At 33.2% G+C, this 21528-nt stretch overlaps 1 protein-coding gene across 10 annotated transcripts in view; it reads right to left on the bottom strand.

Moving 5' to 3' along the window:
- LOC142317317 (uncharacterized) overlaps nt 1-20824 on the bottom strand; it is a 69220-nt gene extending 48396 nt beyond the window's left edge. For 2 of the 10 annotated variants that reach the window (XR_012754710.1, XM_075353825.1), the window contains exons 1-2: nt 20591-20817; nt 5536-5729 (exon numbers count right to left, since the gene is read on the bottom strand). Coding sequence is in view for 9 of the 10 variants with exons in the window: in XM_075353825.1 (XP_075209940.1) it covers nt 5536-5729; nt 20591-20645 (249 nt within the window). In the remaining variant the exon portion in view is untranslated. Of the gene's footprint in view, nt 1-5535; nt 5730-20167 lie in introns of all 10 variants that reach the window. The other 8 variants (XM_075353800.1, XM_075353816.1, XM_075353836.1 and 5 more) reach the window with 8 other exon arrangements.
- Between the last annotated feature and the right edge of the window lie 704 nt (nt 20825-21528).

The following is a 21528-nucleotide window of genomic DNA, read 5'->3' as shown; positions in this document are numbered from 1 at the left end:
ACACCATTTCCTTGACTATTTTACCTGAAACCAAATCTGGTCCTGGACTCTTGTTAGGGTGTAATGTCACTACAGCACTCTTGAGCTCCCCGATCGTGAATCTCGCATTGTGTTCGATTGTCATCTCTCTCCATTCTGACTCGACTACTGGGAAGAGTTCCTCTACAACTCGCAGCGCCATCTCACGAGAAAGAGGGTCATCCAAATCAGTCCATGACCACATTGTAAGCACCTCACCAGGGGTTCGCTTCAACATCTTCCAGCAGTTCATGCCATGCTCTGACCTTGGAGTCCTTTATTGCATTTGATAATACCTTCCTGGCAAGGCAGTAATCTTCTCTTACCTCTTCGTCAACCCTACCGTTCCAACTAGTATCTCGCTGCAGCCTCCTTCTCGAGGCAAGTGTTGCAGCTCTCCTTTCGGCTATGACAGAGGACCACCAATACGCTCTACGCTTACCCGGACCTTCCCTTGACCCGGTGCGTCTGCATACGTTTTCTATGTATTCCGATAATCTTTCTGGGGTGATTTGGATATCTCCGCAGGACATACCCGAAACCTCGTCTACGACATCTCTTGTCACTCTCTCTATAAGTTTCCAACGTGGAACTAGTCCAGGCCAGACGTGTCCAACCGTAAAAGTGATTGCGTGGTGGTCGGTGGGTAATTCTTCTTGTCTCACCGTCCAGTTGCTTATATTCGGACTATTCTTTCGTTATTATATTCGGCACTATATTCATTTTGTCGGTCGTTTACAGGTCTCATTATCGGTCCGATGGCCAACTGTGTTACATTTCTGACATTTTGGGAGTTCAGAGCGATCAAGTTTTTTGTGGCCCTCTCCCTCGCAGTTATAGCATCTCCCGGTGCTATCAGGCCCATTACACTGGGAGAATGAATGACCCATCTCCCAGCACCTGAAGCAGCGGGTGTCTGATCTGATCTTCACTCTGCATAAGACCTACACAACACGGACCTCGCCTGTATTAATTTCATCGCCGCTCGATAAATTGTTATAATTGATGCGTTCTGCGTATCGCCGTAAGCAGGACGAATCGATGATATCTTAAACCGGTCTTGGTCCCCCACTATCTGGGCCACAGCATCTCGGACATCCGCCTCCGTCGTGTCTCTGTCTAAGTCTTTCAAATGTACCACCGTCCTGCGACTGCCAGCAGCCAGCAGCTCTGTCCCTCAGGAGAGTTTTTAGCCCTTCGGCATTCGCGGGGCCTTTTACCGTGAAGTATAGTTCATCGTTACCTCCTTTGCGCAGTGCCAAAACCTCTCCGGTTTCTTCCCTCGTTATCGGCTATTTGACGGCACGGAGAAGATCTGCATATGTTCTAGTCGATGATTTCACAACCGGTGTAGTACTATTTATTACTGTCGGAGTCGCTATCTTTATCGTCGGAACCGTCTCGCCTTGTACTTTTGCCGCCACAAGAGGTGTTACCATCTTGATTTTTTCAATCCGCCCTCTGAAGGTATACATCAATATCCATTACTGCCGCTCCCAGCTTCCCCTCCGGAAGCACGAATGTCGATGACGGAGATTTTTCTACTAACTTCTTGACTGCCTTCAGAATAGCTCGTAATACGCTCCCTTCACCCTCTTGTAGATCACAGAAGATTTTGTAATTCCCTCGAATAGATTTGTCTCGTTTCTCCCATTATTATTGATTCTTCCTTTATTATATCACCCGACATAACCTCTGAGGTTTGTGCAGCCGTAGAGCCCTGCCGACGTTCTATATTTCTAAATTGGCAAATATTGCCCTCAGCCGATCCTAAATTGGTCACCTGTTGTACATATATTGACAAGTCAGTTGGCCACCTCTTTGTCACGAACCCAATCGGTTCTTCATCTGTTAATTTTTTAATTCTTCTAATATGTTTTTCATATCGACTGTACGTGGTTCGTCCGTCTGTGTTAATAAATTTAATGGAGCTGAAATTTCCAACAATGTCTGAAGCCCGCTAAGAATAGCGCAAGGCCCAGCCGATTTGTCAACTTCCTTTAGAAAGGAGTAACAAAGGTACTCCTTTGTTACCAGGTGGAGCGTCTTTCTCTTCCGTTGACCACTGTTTAACTCTCTTCCTTCCTTTTTCTTTTGTGGCTATTTTAGGAACGTTAGTCCCGGCCGAAGTTGCAGCGGATGGTTCATCTTCCTCCATTACGTTTTTCTCTTCTCGTTGTCACAGGTGAAGTTTAAAAACTTTTTAACATCAATCGATGTTTACACGCTCGATTACGCGTATGTTGATACCCCACTTGATAGGGTTCGGGTTAGAAAAAAGGAGCGACGGGGGGCTTAGAGGGAGATACAATGTATAAAGTCAAAAAAGGGTTAAAAAAATTGGGGGGGTCCAAAAAAACTTTTTTTGGGGGGGTCCAAAAATGTATTCCCCCAAAAAGGAGTAAAAAAATTGGTAGTGGGAGGTCAGGGGGTCGGAGTGGACCCGGTTCGGATAGAACCGGGGGATTTGGGGCTAGGATGAACAGGGAAGGAGGTATTAGACAAAAGGTGTTTCCCCTTATAATACAGCCTAAACACTTAGAATATTTTATTCACCAGTAAACTTGGGGAAAAATTGTCAAAGTCCTTATTTACAGCACTGTCTTCTTGTCCTGACTTGCAGTGCAAGAAATCGATCAATAATAGACCTTATTACCATAGGCAGTAAGGTCAAACTCAGAAAAATCGTAATAAAAAAGTAGTCTGTCGTCAAAAAATCTCAAAAATCACAAAATACATCCATGAGAATTTAAACTACAAGTTCCAATTGCACAAATCAATAAATTTAAAAAAAAACCGTCCAAAAATACAAAAGTTGAAGAGCAAACTGTCAGCACATCCATCTGTGTAAGAGTTCTATTCAACTAGTTAAAAGTATCTACGTTTATACTAACGCATAATAGTATGAACTATTTTCCTTCATACATCATTCATTACCTGGTCTGTTGGTCTGTTGTATAAACAGACTGCAACATTTTTGCCTGCACCCTAAAAACGAGTGCAGGCAAATATTCATTATCTTCCTTTGATATTTTTTCATTGTTTATGGAAAATCATTATAATAATGTGTTAATTGCTACTGAACTTCTGAAAAAAAAAATTACATTGCTAGCACCCTCTTATTAAAAAAAAAAACCACCAAAGGTAATCAGCCATAGATTAAAATGAAGTGAAAGCATTCAATGCTGGTCTCCAGAAAGTCATCAGATGGAAGGATAAAAGGGATGTGTTAACTATTTCCACTAAATGTTTGGGGAAAAAGATTAAATAACATTACTATTTTGCATTACCTAGAATAATACTTCAGCGTATGATTAAGGGTATCATTATTAATCTTTCTTTAAATCTTTTATAATTGCCTAACTAACTAAAATATATTGCAATCAATTCGATTAAAATGAAATAAAAGGACTTTCTTTTTCAAAAGGAATATTCCTCTGTCAATAAATTTAAAAATAATATCAATTAAATATGAATTTTTTGTTCCTTACGTAGCGTTTGGATAGTTTGATTACATTCAAACACATCCAAAATATTTTTTTGTCATTACTGCTCATCTTCTTGCCACTTTTCTTTTATTCTTTAATTTTCCCAGGTAAACAGCCATTAAAGGTTAGTATGTAAATTATCAGAAATCAGCAGTATGTAAAGACATCCTTAAAACCAAAACTTTAAATGTGATAAATACTACCACTCATCCAAAAGAATGGAAGTATGACATATCTATACTGATGGCTCTAAATGAAAATGATAGTTATGTAAATAATCCTGATGATGGAGTTTTCAGTTTAGTGTCTACTTATATAAATCTCTAGGAAAATATTTTTACGGTGAATAAGAGGCGATAAATATATCTTTAAAATAGGTTTAAATCAGACATGAAGAAATTACTTTAGCAGCAGCTCCAAAATTATCTATATTACCCACCATTCAATCAAGGAATACATAAATAATAAATTTAAAAAAGAAATCTATGAACATCTGATGACATAAGGTCGAAGGAAATGATGAATTGTGTTATTAGAGAGCAAGAATTTATTTTCTAACCTTCTAAGAAGGAAAATGGTAGTAAAATTCAGAAAAATTGCAAACTATGACTATCTGCAGAATACCTGCAAAAAGTTTTCTATTTCTCTTGAGTGTGTAATATATACAGGAATTCATAGTTATTAATTGGAACCACCTAAGAAACTGCATTAATTTAACAAGTTTTCAGAGGCTAGGATTGATGTGACAAATGTCTAAGTATTAAATAAATAAATAAATAATAAACATAACATAGATTGCTTCAGAGATCAGTAGGTACGCTGTTCTTCCACCAAAAAAAAAAAAAACTGATCTGACAAGCATGGTTATTTAATTTTATTATTAGACAGATTTTTCATATTTAACTTATTTAAAATAGTGTCCTTCACTATCACTTTCTGTTAGTGTTTTTGCACAAATTTCAAGGAATATCCTGCAGGTTGCGCGTATCAGATTTACTTTAATTTCTTAGTGTCTTTTCTGTGCAGCTTTCATCAGGAACAAAAAGAATCCACTGATGCTAAATCGGGTAATGGGAGAATGAAGTACAACAGCTTTGTTAAAAATTCTTGAATAAGCATCTTTCAAACATGCAGGTAGCATTTCATGGTCCAGCATCCATATTTTGTTTCTCCATGTTTCAGCTATCTTCTTTCACACTTTTCTCTTAGTCATCATATTATATCCATATAAAATTCTTCACTGATGTTATGACCACACAGAATATACTGTATTGAATATCATCAAAACAATACTGTTAAAAATAGTGATGCTGATCAAACAATCTGCATGTTATAATCATCTTTTGCAACATTCTCAGAATTTCTGTAAACATTTTGTCTAGTATGAAAGAACATTTCTAATAAATATTTATTGCTCTTTAACATTTTTTATTAAAAGATCACTGTAGGCAAGAGCACAACCTCACTTGCACACTTGCTGATCGGAAATGAAACAACATAAGAGTACTGAAGAAAATGGAATATTATTTATAAAATTCACATTATGCAATTCTAATAACAAAATAGTGAATATTGGTATATAATGAGCTATTTCAAAAATTTGATTTCTTTTATTATACCCTGTATTTATTTACTGCAACTATCTCAGCTACATGAATATCCAGTAGTAGTTCTATGTTGGGATCAATCCACACCAAATCCCCCAATAAAAAATTAAAATGATTTTTTTCAATTACAAGTAAGAATCTTTTAGTATAAAAACACACTGACTATGCCCCACATACTTACAAAATTTATTTGTTTATTCTTCACAATCAATAGTATAATAATGGATTTTTACTTGTACTTAAGTTGAAGTAATAATTTTAGTTATGGGGATGACTTTCCAGGAGTTATATATTCATTAAGAATAAAATCCATTAATGTAATAGACAGCATATCTTTTAATATAAACCTAATCTTAAAGTAAAATGTACAAAAGTAATACATGTAAAAAAATTCAAATTCAAAACAACGGTGATGAACTTACTTTAAATAATGACTTGAAGTATGGACTGCAAGCTGATAAGACAATTTTATGAGCTTGAATAAAATGACCATCGGTCGCCAGAGTTACATCAACAAGATCTTCAGATTCTAACAATGAATGAAATTCTGTTTTCATATTGAAAGAGAAGTTATCCCATCGCAAAGAAAACTGATCAGAATCTTTAGATGACATTGCTACAACAAAAAGGGAAATCAATTCATCTAATAATGATACATTCATTCACATGAATTTCATAACGAGTCATAAATCAATTGCCTCATATACACATATATATTTTATGATTATTTTCAATCTAAAGATAATAAAAAATGCCAAAAAGGTGCTAGAGAGTACCAACTTGACATTTCTAAGGTATTGACCTACAACACTGTCTGTGTAATTCATAACAATTAATTAAAAAGAGAGAACATTATGCATTTATGTTTTTCAATGGTTTTCAAGTTAGTATGTGACAACCTTTAAGATTAATTCTGATTTGACTAATGATGGAACTCATGTATTTCATTTAAGTTGAAAGATTGATAAAAATACATATGCAAAGATAATGTTATTTCATAAAATGATTTGAATACCATGAACCAAAAATTTTATTAAATAAGTAACTTCATGCGGGCCTTTTCTGTTTTCCTCCACAATGGATTTTTTACGTTATGCATAACATATTGGTAATTGTTCATGTTTAAACCCGAGAAATTATAATTTGACCAAACTTAACCTACTTTCGCTTCGCTCGCTAGTCAAGGTTAGCGAGCGTACGTTTTATTATATTTATAATCATAAGCAATAATGGTTGTATTGGACCTCTCTCAGGTACATCTGGAAGACCCATGTTTGAATAAAATTAACACAGACTGATTACAAGGCAGCGACACCAATATCTAGTAATATTGTGCAATGTTATATTCAGTAACCAGACATGTTTAAACATGACCAATTAGTTTAAATATATACGATAATAAAATAACCTAACGCTCGCTCATCTCGTCAATCAACCTAAATTATTAAATTACCTGTTATTTGAATGATTCTGTAATTATATACAATAATCAATTATTTATTCTGAAAATGATGTTTATTACATTTGTACAGTGCTGAATTACAAAATGTTTGGTGGCTGTACTTTTCTTTTTTCTTTTTCCTGTTTAGCCTCCGGTAACTACCGTTTAGATAATTCTTTAGAGGATGATATGTATGAGTGTAAATGAAGTGTAGTCTTGTACATTCTCAGTTCGACCATTCCTGAGATGTGTGGTTAATTGAAACCCAACCACCAAAGAACACCGGTATCCACGATCTAGTATTCAAATCCTGTAAAAATATCTGGCTTTACTAGGACTTGTTGGTGGCTGTACTGTATAATTTAAGAGGACGAAACTTGGCTGGAAGGCATTTCCGACGAACAATTTCAACTGTAATGAATAACTTAGATTCTAAACAAGATATATTGCAAATTTCATCAAAATCTGAGGTGAGTCCCTAATTGCATATTTAAATTTGTTTTTTATTCAAGTTCTTTATCACAAAATGAGAAAATTATATCTAGTGCTGGATAATAAAATGAAAATTACAGCTACTACATATGATCTAAGTTTATTAACAACGCCTTTTTAAAGGTTTTTATTATTTAAGTACACCCAATACCCAATTTAAAAATCATAATAGAAGAATATACACTTGGAAAAAGCCAGGCGATACTGCAAGGTATCAGATAGATTATATATATCATGGTTAAGCAAAGATTTAGAAATCAACTCGTGGACTGCAAAACTTACCATGGAGCAGACATTGATAGCGACCATAATTTGGTGATAATGAAATGTAGATTGGGGTTTAAAAACCTGAAGAAAAGGTGTCAGATGAATCGGTGGAATTTAGAGAAGCTTGAGGAAGAGGAGGTAAAGAAGATTTTTGAGGAGGACATCGCAAGAGGTCTGAGTAAAAAAGATAAGGTAGAAAATGTAGAAGAAGAATGGGAGAATGTTAAAAAGGAAATTCTTAAATCAGCAGAAGCAAACTTATGCGGAATAAAGAGAACTGGTAGAAAACATTGGGTTTCAGACGATATATTGCAGCTGATGGATGAACGTAGAAAATATAAGAATGCTAGTGATGAAGAAAGTAAAAGGAACTATCGGCAATTAAGAAATGCTATAAACAGGAAGTGAAAACTGGCGAAAGAAGAGTGGATTAAAGAAAAGTGTTCAGAAGTGGAAAGAGAAATGAACATTGGTAAAATAGACGGAGCATACAGGAAAGTTAAGGAAAATTTTGGGGTACATAAATTAAAATCTAATAATGTGTTAAACAAAGATGGTACACCTATATATAATACGAAAGGTAAAGTCGATAGATGGGTGGAATATATTGAAGAGTTATACGGAGGAAATGAATTAGAAAATGGTGTTATAGAGGAAGAAGAGGAAGTTGAGGAGGATGAAATGGGAGAAACAATACTGAGATCTGAATTTAAGAGAGCATTAAAAGATTTAAATGGCAGAAAGGCTCCTGGAATAGACGGAATACCTGTAGAATTACTGCGCAGTGCAGGGGAGGAGGCGATTGATAGATTATACAAACTGGTGTGTAATATTTATGAAAAAGGGGAATTTCCGTCAGACTTCAAAAAAAGTGTTATAGTAATGATACCAAAGAAATCAGGGGCAGATAAATGTGAAGAATACAGAACAATTAGTTTAACTAGTCATGCATCAAAAATCTTAACTAGAATTCTATACAGAAGAATTGAGAGGAGAGTGGAGGAAGTGTTAGGAGAAGACCAATATGGTTTCAGGAAAAGTATAGGAACAAGGGAAGCAATTTTAGGCCTCAGATTAATAGTAGAAGGAAGATTAAAGAAAAACAAACCAACATACTTGGCGTTTATAGACCTAGAAAAGGCATTCGATAACGTAGACTGGAATAAAATGTTCAGCATTTAAAAAAAATTAGGGTTCAAATACAGAGATAGAAGAACAATTGCTAACATGTACAGGAACCAAACCGCAACAGTAGCAATTGAAGAACATAAGAAAGAAGCCATAATAAGAAAGGGAGTCCGACAAGGATGTTCCCTATCTCCGTTACTTTTTAATCTTTACATGGAACTAGCAGTTAATGATGTTAAAGAACAATTGAGATTCGGAGTAACAGTACAAGGTAAAAAGATAAAGATGCTACGATTTGCTGATGATATAGTAATTCTAGCCGAGAATAAAAAGGATTTAGAAGAAACAATGAACGGCATAGATGAAGTCCTACGCAAGAACTATCGCATGAAAATAAACAAGAACAAAACAAAAGTAATGAAATGTAGTAGAAATAACAAAGATGGACCACTGAATGTGAAAATAGGAGGAGAAAAGATTATGGAGGTAGAAGAATTTTGTTATTTGGGAAGTAGAATTACTAAAGATGGACGAAGCAGGAGCGATATAAAATGCCGAATAGCACAAGCTAAACGAGCCTTCAGTAAGAAATATAAATTGTTTACATCAAAAATTAATTTAAATGTCAGGAAAAGATTTTTGAAAGTGTATGTTTGGAGTGTCGCTTTATATGGAAGTGAAACTTGGACAATCGGAGTATCTGAGAAGAAAAGGTTAGAAGCTTTTGAAATGTGGTGCTATAGGAGAATGTTAAAAATCAGATGGGTGGATAAAGTGACAAATGAGGAGGTATTGCGGCAAATAGATGAAGAAAGAAGCATTTGGAAAAATATACTTAAAAGAAGAGACAGACTTATAGGCCACATACTAAGGCATCCTGGAATAGTCGCTTTAATTTTGGAAGGACAGGTAGAAGGGAAAAATTGTGTAGGCAGGCCACGTTTGGAATATGTAAAACAAATTGTTAGGGATGTAGGATGTAGAGGGTATACTGAAATGAAACGACTAGCACTAGATAGGGAATCTTGGAGAGCTGCATCAAACCAGTCAAATGACTGAAGACAAGAAAAAAAAAATTAAAGTAGGATAGGCAGCTGGAAAGACTTAATGCTTCAAATTGACTATTGCAATAATTACAATTTAGAGAATATATTCCTTATAGGAAGGAATGTCGCTTTATATGGAAGTGAAACTTGGACAATCGAAGTATCTGAGAAGAAAAGATTAGAAGCTTTTGAAATGCGGTGCTATAGGAGAATGTTAAAAATCAGACGGGTGGATAAAGTGACAAATGAAGAGGTATTGCGACAAATAGACGAAGAAAGAAGAGACAGACTTATAGGCCACATACTAAGGCATCCTGGAATAGTCGCTTTAATATTGGAAGGACAGGTAGAAGGGAAAAATTGTGTAGGCAGGCCACGTTTGGAATATGTAAAACAAATTGTTAGGGATGTAGGATGTAGAGGGTATACTGAAATGAAACGACTAGCACTAGATAGTGAATCTTGGAGAGCTGCATCAAACCAGTCAAATGACAGAAGACAAAAAAAATAAATTCCTTATAAATAATTCAACATTTCAAAATTTAACAAAGAGCAACGAAGCTCTTATGTAAGGTGCAGCACAGTAATTATCGCTTCTGTACTGTTTATGATTTAATGAGTGCCTAAATCTAGAAGATTTACAGACTAAGAGAGTATATTTTGTGAGGGAAAATAATAGAGGGTCTGATAAGAAAATGATTATTACTTTTTGATCTAATGTTGATGTGAACAGGATGTTTTTAGAAAATAATCTAGAGTACCGAAGATTGTTAGTCAAATGGTATTTTACAAGGGGATATAATAAAGAAAACGAATATAGTTAATTAAGACAGGATTTAATTAAATTAAACTGTGAGAATGAAGAGACTGATATTCAAGGATCAATCTCTTTAAATCTCCCTGGGTCAAACAAGGAAATCCTAAGTAGAAGACTTTTTAATTTCATAATCATCCTAAGTTTTAATACAACTTCTAGGGAATAATAATGCAAATTTAAATGATAAATTTTTAAATCAAGTATTTTCTTTCAGTTTTTAGTAAATTAATTTACTTTCTACCGATTTAAAACATAAATGGGAGTTGTAGAAGTAGAGAAACTGAGTAATAAATTGACATTTAATACGGTGTTTCTCAACCACCGGCAAGATAATGCTACCGGTCCCTGAACAAATTGGCCCACAAAAAAAAAATTAATAAAATGGTACTTCCCTTTGCAATCACATATTTGTGCGAAGCTGGATTCTCATCTATGACATTTATTAAAACCAAAACAAGAAATAGTTTATATATAAATTCATCTCTTCGATTAGGTTTAAGTAATTTATAATCCGACATTGAAACAATTGTGTAAAATGAGCAATTTTACATAAAACAACCTACATTTATTTTTTGTTATTTATTTTCTGATTTTCATTTGTTGTTTACAGATAGAAATGATATTAATTAATATTACGTATACTGTATGTAAATTTAATTACTAATAAAATAGAAATATGATTATACGTATTTTGTTTTTGCTCGTCAAAAAATCTAATCCGAGGATCTGCCGGTCCCTGTATATTTTTCTATGATTTTACCGGTCTGCCATAAAAAAAGGTTGAGAAATTCTGATTTAATATATCCTATATCTATAAATCCTGTACAAGTACAAGATCTGGATTCGGGAGAAAAAAGCGAGACTCTGCTTTTGAGGATAAAAAAAGTAACCGTTCAGGACTAATTCAATAAAAGGAGGTAAATGTAATTCAGGTGTAAAGTAAAAGCTGTCGCCGAACTACTTTGACGGCACGTTGCAACCTTAAAACCTGGTGGTAGACTTGAAGAAAGCTGTTTGGGTTTTTGGAGTGTTGGCCCGAAAAAGGCGCCCTGTGTGTTTGAAGGGGTAACCTTGAGAAGGGCTATTGGAGATAGATGTCGGCTCGGCAGTAATCGGGGAGATTCTGCTCGTCCATTAGAATTGGGCCGAGCTTCCCATCAGCGGCTGATGGGTCTCCCACAGCCGCGCAGTGTCGGTTGTCTTCCCCCAGCGTGGCCGAAATGGTTCTCCCTTTGCAAGCCCATTTTGGGCCAGCTCCAGCTAGTAGGTCCGCCCTGGCAAGGGCATCTGAAGCCCAACAAGCTGGATCAGGAAGGTAGCGTCCGTGTCCAGCGGCTCCTTTGGCGAGGATGTTGGCATTCCATGTTAGGCCGGCCAGGGAACTTATTCCTTCGTCTTCTTCTTCTAGGTCTGCCCCTGGTGGTGATCTGCGAGAGATGGCTCTCGTTGTATTGATATCTTGCTTATAAAGACGGCCGGAGCGTGCTGAGGGCCGTGCCACCGTGGTGGGATGTCGGCGGTCAGCTGGTTTTGGTGGGAAGGGTATACTGTAATCTCGCTATCATCTGAATGGCTAGCGACGCCCTCACCGATATGAAGCACAACATGTGACAACAAATTATAAATTTTAGCACCCTTGTTCATGAGAGGTAAGAAGCAGATGATTTGGAAATAGACTTTTTTGAAATGTGGTGTGTTCTTGAAGAGATAGGGTTAAATACAAATATAATTCCGGTTGGTGATTTGAATAGAAAGGATTTATAAGCTGAATTTAGACAGAAACATTAATAGTTAGGTGTTTAAAAGATAATACCAGGGGTATGATAAAATTATACAATTCACTGTAATTTTTAATTTGAATAGTTAAAAATTCCATAAAGTGAAATTAAAATTAACTGATTTAGTTAACTTAGTGAAGTTAAATTAAAATTTTTAATTTTGTATTCATATAGTGAATTTCCATTTATCAACAGGTTTACATCTGCTATGTGGGGAACCCTCACATAATAGTAATGGAATAAAAAATACTTAACAGCAAGCATGTCCAAGTTAAAGAGTGTGTAACATCAAAATAAACTTCTGTTTGAAATTTAAATAGTCCAGCAAACTTTTCAAATCAGATGCAGTGTTTTCTTTATTATTATTTAAAGAAAATAAATAACAATGAAAAAACTGGAAATGTGAATATGGTTCTTCCAGTGCTCCTTAAACTTAAATAATATAAGAAATATCATAAGTATAATATAATATAATATTTATATTATAATAATATAAGAATATTTATTGTTAAATAAATATATTTTGTTCAAAAATACTGCCAGCTGAAGTGTATGGTGATTGCAGTTATTTGTATTAAGTTATAAATAAATCTTTAATAAATGTAAAATTGATAGGAACATAATGGCAAGATGAAAACAACTTTGGCATGATAATAATTCTTCTTTAATTTTATTTGAAGAAAATCATATTTAAACTAATAAAGGTAATTTTAAATAAAGTACAATTAGGGTCTAAATATTCAGAATGCCAATTACACACTTATACTTAATTATAAATAATAAGTACTTATACTTGATATAAAAAAAATATATAAGGTAGAAAAGGGTAAAAAAATTATTAGTGAAATATTTACAAATTTTGAGACTCATCTATGTTAATATTTTTAAATATAGACAGTTTAATGCCAAGACCAATATAATTGTTGATACTGATTTTTCTAGACAATACTTATAAGACTCGTATTCCATTGTATCAGTATATTGTATTTCTTGTTTTATTGTAGTTTTTATAATCAAAAACCAACTTGGAACAACCCAAGTACAGAATTACAAAGTAAATAAAATGCCTTATTTTTACCTTATAATATGTTATTTTTCTTTTCTTTATTTCAATAGCACTTTTGCAGGATTCCACATAATCAATTGCATATAAATATAAAATTACATATCAAAACATAAATTTTTTTTTTTTTTTAGAAAAAGATTAAAATTACTATCATATATAGAAAATATGAAGTCAATTAAATAAAATAATTACACACATTTAAATATGACATCAATTAAGAATTAAAAATTAAAATTAACTTTAAAAATAAAATAATTAGAAGATTTATACCATGTAACATGGCCAGCCAATGTTACCTTACCGAGAGAATTTGAAATTATTTATATAAATTTTGATTATATCTATTTTTATCTAAAAGCGTGCTGCCATCTGTTGCCGCTTTTATAATAGTGTCATCATACTATTCGGACAGATTTGGAAATATTGGAAATCAAGAAATTTAATTTAAATAATAATAGTAAAATTTGGACATTCTAAAAAGATTTATATATATATATATATATATATATATATATATACACACACACACACACACACACACACACACACACACAAGTACAAAAGAATTTCCAACCTGATCAATTTTCAGATAGATTATGAAGATGACATTATTATAAAAGCAGCAACAGATGGCAACATGTTTTTAGATAAAAATAAAATAATCAGAAAGTATATAAATAATTTCAAATTCCACTCAGTAATGTAACATTGGCTGGCCAGGTTACATGGTATAAATCTTCTAATTATTTTATTTTTAAAGTTAATTTTAATTTTTAATTCTTAATTGACGTCGTATTTAAATATATGTAATTATTTTATTTAATTAACTTCATGTTTTCTATAAATGATAGTAATTTTAACTTTTTTCTAAAAAAAAAAAATTGTTATGTTTTGATATGTAATTTCATATAATTTATATACAACTGATGATGTGGGATCCTGAAAAAATGCTATGGGAATAAAGAAAAGAAAAATAAGGTAAGTATCATTTCATTTACTTTGTAATTCTGTACTTGGGTTGTTCAAGTTGGATTTTGATTATACAAAATACAATAAAATAAAAAATACGATTGTAGATACATGGTTTAATCATTTCTGTAAATGTGAAAAAGATAACCAAATGTGAAAGGTAACAAAGCTCTGAAAGATAACAGAATTCCAAAAGAATGGCTCAGGGATATGTACAACTTTTAATGAGCTTGTGGTAAAGTCTCCGATTCTTTTATTTATTTTAAATTCCAACTCTTAAGTTTAAAAATATTTGTTTGCTAAAATAAAAACCAGCATGATACAATAAGCTGACTGTACCTTTTTATGAGTTTGTCACAGTAAGACAAGGATGTACTCATTTAATTTACTTTTTGTATTGCTTGTGAATTAATAAATAAAGCACATTTATGGGTAAATTGATAATTACAAGGGCAGTCCAAAAAGTAATGAGACCGATTTTCAAAGGAAAATTTAAAGCGGGCAAAATGTCAGTCCTGCATGCATTCAAATACTCAAATGTGTTGTCTATTTCCTATGTCAATTTCAAGTTGAATTTTGTAATCATTGAGTGTCAGTGATCGTTCATATAAAGTGTGTTGCTTAATTGCCTAACATGGATCAACATTATGCGATTCAATTTTGTTTGTTTAAAAATATTGGCTTCTGAAACAAACAAAATGTTGAAAGATGCATTCAATGAAGAAGTGTGTCACCTGCATCATGTCTCTGAAGGCATGCCACATTTTGACTGTAAAAGAAAGCATGTAAAACATGGCGAGCGCAGGTCAACCAAGTATGTTAACAAGCTATGATGAACATAGCAAGCGACATCATTCAAGAAGATCATTGTATGATGTGTGAGAGTTGGGATAACTGCTTATGTGCAGAAGATAATGCTGGCTCACTTAAGAAAAAAATTGGGGAACATGTGTCTCATCACAATAACGCACGTCCAATATCACTCAGACAGTGATGTTGAATTGACATTGTGAATTTTTGAATGGAAAAACATTAAAATGTTCCACACCCACCATACAGCTCAGATCTACCTCTGTGTGACTTCTGGATGTTCCCAGAGTGAAGAAGGACCTGAAAGGTCAAGCTGTAAAAGCAAAATTCAAAGTCCTTTTGAAAGATAGCCTGGATTTTTTGTTTCAAAAGTGGACCAAGTGTTGGAAGTAGTTTGTTGCACATAAGAGAGACTATTTTGAAAGGAACATGTAAATGTACATTCAGAATGAAGTTTTTTTGAACTACAATTGTTGTTTCACTACTTTTGGGGCTGACCTCTTATATTCAACCACATATTGCCATGCTATTTCAGATAATTAAATGCAGGTGAAACTATTTTATTAGTATTGGAACTTCAGGTAGTGCACATATAAGTTGTTACATATAAAGGTGGAACTTGCAAGTTAATTTAGAAAAGTGTAAAATGTATGATACTCAAAGGGTGATGAATAATAGAAGAAAATGTAATTTTGGGAGAGATTTGGTAAGTTGTAAAGCTTTGTACATATTTAGATACAATATTCTTGCCAAAAATCATTATTTGAGCAATATAAAGAAAAATATTCTTTTCAGAAACTTGCTCTGAACAGCAGTAATTTGTCATATACGTGTTACTAATGAAAACAATTACATGAAATCAGAGGATTTACGTACAATAGTTAAGTTGTATCTTATTGACCAAAAACAGGTAATAAAAATTTCATATTTCAATTAAAGAACAATACAAATGATCTTCCTTAAAACTGATACTGTTATTATTACTCTTCACAGATGATGCAACTTATCTGCATTTAATATTTTTTACTTTTAGTAAGAAGGTTTATAAGTTCAGAGTAGTAAGAGTAAGTTTAGGGCAGTAAAAAATATCACTCTGAAATACAAATAAACTATAAGGAAGAGGGCTGCTTCCCAAAAGGAAAATCAATGATTTAACACCTGAATCCAAAAAAAAAAAATTAAAAGAGTTTTAATAAATAAACATTTAGAAAATTTTATATAACATTCAACAGTAAAACCAATCAAGGAGTCGACTCCTTTGAAGCTCTGTAGTAACATGAACTATTCAATGAAAACTATAAAATGGCCATTATGTTACCTATATAACAAATAAACCCTATTAATACAAATGTTTTAATAGGAACATGTGAATAAATTACTGTAAAGTAATTTGAAAAATAGCAAAACTGAGACCACAATATTATCTAGTATTATGCTATTGTTACACAGTCAACTGTGCACGGAATGACAAAAACTCTACGCAAAAGGTACAGTTGAGAATTAACCTCATGTAAGTAGAAAAAAAAATGTTGTGTATCTAAGAAACATCAATGTACAAGAATGTTCACAATAACCAAGTTAAACAAATAATGGAATAGTTTTGGAGTTGATTTTTAACAAGTTGGTGCTCTTACATAAAAAGAGATTCACTACATCATCATACAACTTCAGCTAATTGTATAATTCAAATCATAGGAAAAACAGTTTTGAGTAAAAGAAGTAAGAAATATTGCCCTTTTTAAATTGCTTCTAGCATAAATATTCTTTGCAGAGTATATTATATATATAATCTAAACTGTTATGAACAAGAAGATAGGGAGGAGAGTGGAGTATTTCAAGATGCATAGCGATAGAGTCATTGTAATAAGGATAAAATCAAAACCTAAACCGACAACGATTGTTAACGTCTATATGCCTACAAGCACCCATGATGATGATGAGGTAGAGTGTGTATACAAAGAGATTGATGAAGCAATTAAACACGTAAAAGGAGATGAAAATTTAATAATAGTTGGAGATTGGAATGCAAGCATTGGAAAAGGCAAGTAAGGAAATATAGTGTGTGAATACGGGCAGGGGCAAAAGGAATGAAAGAGGGGATCGACTTATAGAGTTTTGCACGAAGTATAATTTAGTAATTGCCAACACCCAATTTAAAAATCATAATAGAAGAATATTCACTTGGAAAAAGCCAGGCGATACTGCAAGGTATCAGATAGATTATATCATGGTTAAGCAAAGATTTAGAAATCAACTCGTTGACTGCAAAACTTACCCTGGAGCAGACATTGATAGCGACCATAATTTGGTGATAATGAAATGTAGATTGGGGTTTAAAAACCTGAAGAAAAGGTGTCAGATGAATCGGTGGAATTTAGAGAAGCTTGAGGAAGAGGAGGTAAAGAAGATTTTTGAGGAGGACATCGCAAGAGGTCTGAGTAGAAAAGATAAGGTAGAAAATGTAGAAGAAGAATGGGAGAATGTTAAAAAGGAAATTCTTAAATCAGCAGAAGCAAACTTAGGCGGAATAAAGAGAACTGGTAGAAAACCTTGGGTTTCAGATATATTGCAGCTGATGGATGAACGTAGAAAATATAAGAATGCCAGTGATGAAGAAAGTAAAAGGAACTATCGACAATTAAGAAATGCTATAAACAGGAAGTGCAAACTGGCGAAAGAAGAGTGGATTAAAGAAAAGTGTTTAGAAGTGGAAAGAGAAATGAACATTGGTAAAATAGACGGAGCATATAGGAAAGTTAAGGAAAATTTTGGGGTACATAAATTAAAATCTAATAATGTGTTAAACAAAGATGGTACACCAATATATAATACAAAAGGTAAAGTCGACAGATGGGTGGAATATATTGAAGAGTTTTACGGAGGAAATGAATTAGAAAATGGTGTTATAGAGGAAGAAGAGGAAGTTGAGGAGGTGAAATGGGAGAAACAATACTGAGATCTGAATTTAAGAGAGCATTAAAAGATTTAAATGGCAGAAAGGCTCCTGGAATAGACGGAATACCTGTAGAATTACTGCGCAGTGCAGGTGAGGAAGCGATTGATAGATTATACAAACTGGTGTGTAATATTTATGAAAAAGGGGATTTTTCGTCAGACTTCAAAAAAAGGGTTATAGTAATGATACCAAAGAAAGCAGGGGCAGATAAATGTGAAGAATACAGAACAATTAGTTTAACTAGTCATGCATCAAAAATCTTAACTAGAATTCTATACAGAAGAATTAAGAGGAGAGTGGAGGAAGTGTTAGGAGAAGACCAATTTGGTTTCAGGAAAAGTATAGGGACAAGGGAAGCAATTTTAGGCCTCAGATTAATAGTAGAAGGAAGATTAAAGAAAAACAAACCAACATACTTGGAGTTTGTAGACCTAGAAAAGGCATTCGATAACATAGACTGGAATAAAATGTTCAGCATTTAAAAAAAATTAGGGTTCAAATACAGAGATAGAAGAACAATTGCTAACATGTACAGGAACCAAACAGCAACAGTAACAATTGAAGAACATAAGAAAGAAGCCGTAATAAGAAAGGGAGTCCGACAAGGGTGTTCCCTGTCTCCGTTACTTTTTAATCATTACATGGAACTAGCAGTTAATGATGTTAAAGAACAATTTAGATTCCTGTAACAGTACAAGGTGAAAAGATAAAGATGCTACGATTTGCTGATGATATAGTAATTCTAACAGAGAGTAAAAAGATTTAGAAGAAACAATGAACGGCATAGATGAAGTCCTACACAAGAACTATCGCGTGAAAATAAACAAGAACAAAACAAAAGTAATGAAATGTAGTAGAAATAACAAAGATGGACCGCTGAATGTGAAAATAGGAGGAGAAAAGATTATGGAGGTAGAAGAATTTTGTTATTTGGGAAGTAAAATTACTAAAGATGGACGAAGCAGGAGCGATATAAAATGCCAAATAGCGCAAGCTAAACGAGCCTTCAGTAACAAATTTGTTTAGATCAAAAATTAATTTAAATGTCAGGAAAAGATTTTTGAAAGTGTATGTTTGGAGTGTCGCTTTATATGGAAGTGAAACTTGGACAATCGGAGTATCTGAGAAGAAAAGGTTAGAAGCTTTTGAAATGTGGTAGTATAGGAGAATGTTAAAAATCAGATGGGTGGATAAAGTGACAAATGAAGAGGTATTGCAGCAATAGATGAAGAAAGAAGCATTTGGAAAAATATAGTTAAAAGAAGAGACAGACTTATAGGCCACATACTAAGGCATCCTGGAATAGTCGCTTTAATATTGGAAGGACAGGTAGAAGGGAAAAATTGTGTAGGCAGGCCATGTTTGGAATATGTAAAACAAATTGTTAGGGATATAGGATGTAGAGGGTATACTGAAATGAAACGACTAGCACTAGATAGGGAATCTTGGAGAGCTGCATCAAACCAGTCAAATGACTGAAGACAAAAAAAAAACTGTTATAAAGTAAAATTAATATTTTAAATATTTTGTTTTACCAGAATCATAAAACTTCAATTTATTAAAAAATACATCCTTTTTAAATACCATTCATAGAAATTTACTTCCAAGCATCTACCTAAAGCTAGTATATAACTACATCATCGGTGGTAATGCAGAGTGGCACTATAATTAATTAATGGTATCATCTTGAAAACAGTACCATGATTGAAGTAAAACTCTTACTATGTGGTCAAAAGTATATCTAGTCTATGTTGTTATAATCCAATTTAATATTAATAAATATTGTTATAAAGTACATGTTAGGTTTGCTCAGTTGTTAAGGGATAAATCAAAAAATTGTTTGTTCAGTGTATCTTACTAAACTGTTACAACACCCTAATTTCGACAGAAACAACATATTAAATCACTAAACACAACAGAGACCAAATACTACAGCAATTTTCTAGTTATTGCTAGACATGAAAAACAACTCATGTTAATGAATACTGCCAGCATTATTAACAATGCAACTGTAAAATAGCTCCAAAAGATCTGATTTTTATAGATGTTAAAAAAGTTAGCTATCTATTAAAATATGTTTTTAATAACAACTTTAACCACATGTTGTGAAACTGATAAATGATTTTTTTAATAAATTAATTCCTTAAATGCACTTCTGCAATTATGGCCAAAATTATGGTGATGTACATGTTATACAACCATTTACCCTCTACATTATACAACTCTTTTTAATGCAGTTGATAATTGGGGAGATTAAACAATTATTACAGTAATAATTTATTACTTGAATATTGAGGCCTATTTTATAGTTTTTAGAAGACACATCTTCAGGAAATATGGTTCTCTTAAAATAGTTAATACAATTATATACATTTTATTAACGCTTTAATAAATACGAGCAACATGTTTAACTTCATTTAACTTTACAATCTGTTTAAAAACTAATTCAAAATAATTGATGTCAATAAAAACTATCACAATTTGACGAATTCGCACAATGAGAATACTTTCTAGATGCACTAAAATACAGTAATTTATCGGTCGTATAGGTTATCTTACTTAACGTTCAACAGCATAACATTATTCGAAAGAAGACACACAAGCTCTCAATAATTGTTTTATCGAATTAAGTTAACCGAGATAAATAATTTATTTCAAAAAGTTAGTACCTAAGTTCAAAACGCTAAAGCAAAAGATGAACACTTACAAACAGCCGAAAATTTATTTATACTAAACATACATTTGCCTACTGGCCAATACATCAAATGATAAAGTTTCACTACGGTAATGAGAGTATAAAAGAGCTCCGAAGCGAATCAGCTCTTGATACGGGGAGTGCAAACCTAGATCAGTAATGTTGAGAACATACAAACAGCGTAACTTTTCGTTTGTGAAGACGTCAGATCAAAGGAGTTCCTTTGATTTTAAGTAGTTGTTTTACCTTAAACCTTAAATGATTAAGTCATTATGTATACTCCTTGACGGGAGAATTATCTTCCTGACATGGTACATACAATTTTCAAATCAACGACCAGTTTAGTTCAAGCGTGTGCCCGTGTTTTTAAACTGTAACGTAATTCTTACCTAATTGTGGCTATAGTATTTTTATTGTTTATTCATCGAGTGTAATGCAAATTAATATTTCAAGAAAAGTTAATGTTAAAAAAAATGAAGAGGGAAAGCTGAATTCAAATATTGCACTGACCTATTCAGCATTTCAAGTAATTTTAAAAGCAACTTAATAAGGCAAAAAGGATAATCGGAAAAGTAAGTAACAAAGAGAGTTCATATCCAACTGCAAAGTTAAAGAGCTGGAGATAACAAGCTTCACTTCACAAGAATACAACGAGCGACAGAAAAATAAGGAACATGCATTGCCACAGCAGGAGTAGAAGGACTCACAGTTCCTAATAACTAAAATTTAAGATTTAATGCAACAATGATCAAAGACAATTTTTCCTTCCGACACAATCATGTGTTGCTCTTGCAACAAATGTGTGGGTGTGTTGCAACCATGTGTGTTGCTGTTGCAACATGTTTCGAACCATAACCGCACCTACGGTATAATATTGTTTGGGTGAACCCCGCTATGTTATGTCTCTCGAATGGTTTCTTTGAACTGCAATATGCACATTGTTAAATAGT

This window comes from Lycorma delicatula, chromosome 1 (assembly GCF_047948215.1).
Source record: "Lycorma delicatula isolate Av1 chromosome 1, ASM4794821v1, whole genome shotgun sequence".
NCBI classification, from domain to species: Eukaryota; Metazoa; Arthropoda; class Insecta; order Hemiptera; family Fulgoridae; genus Lycorma; species Lycorma delicatula.
The sequence above is the reverse complement of the archived record's forward strand: the minus strand, read 5'-3'. Positions and strand labels throughout refer to the sequence as shown.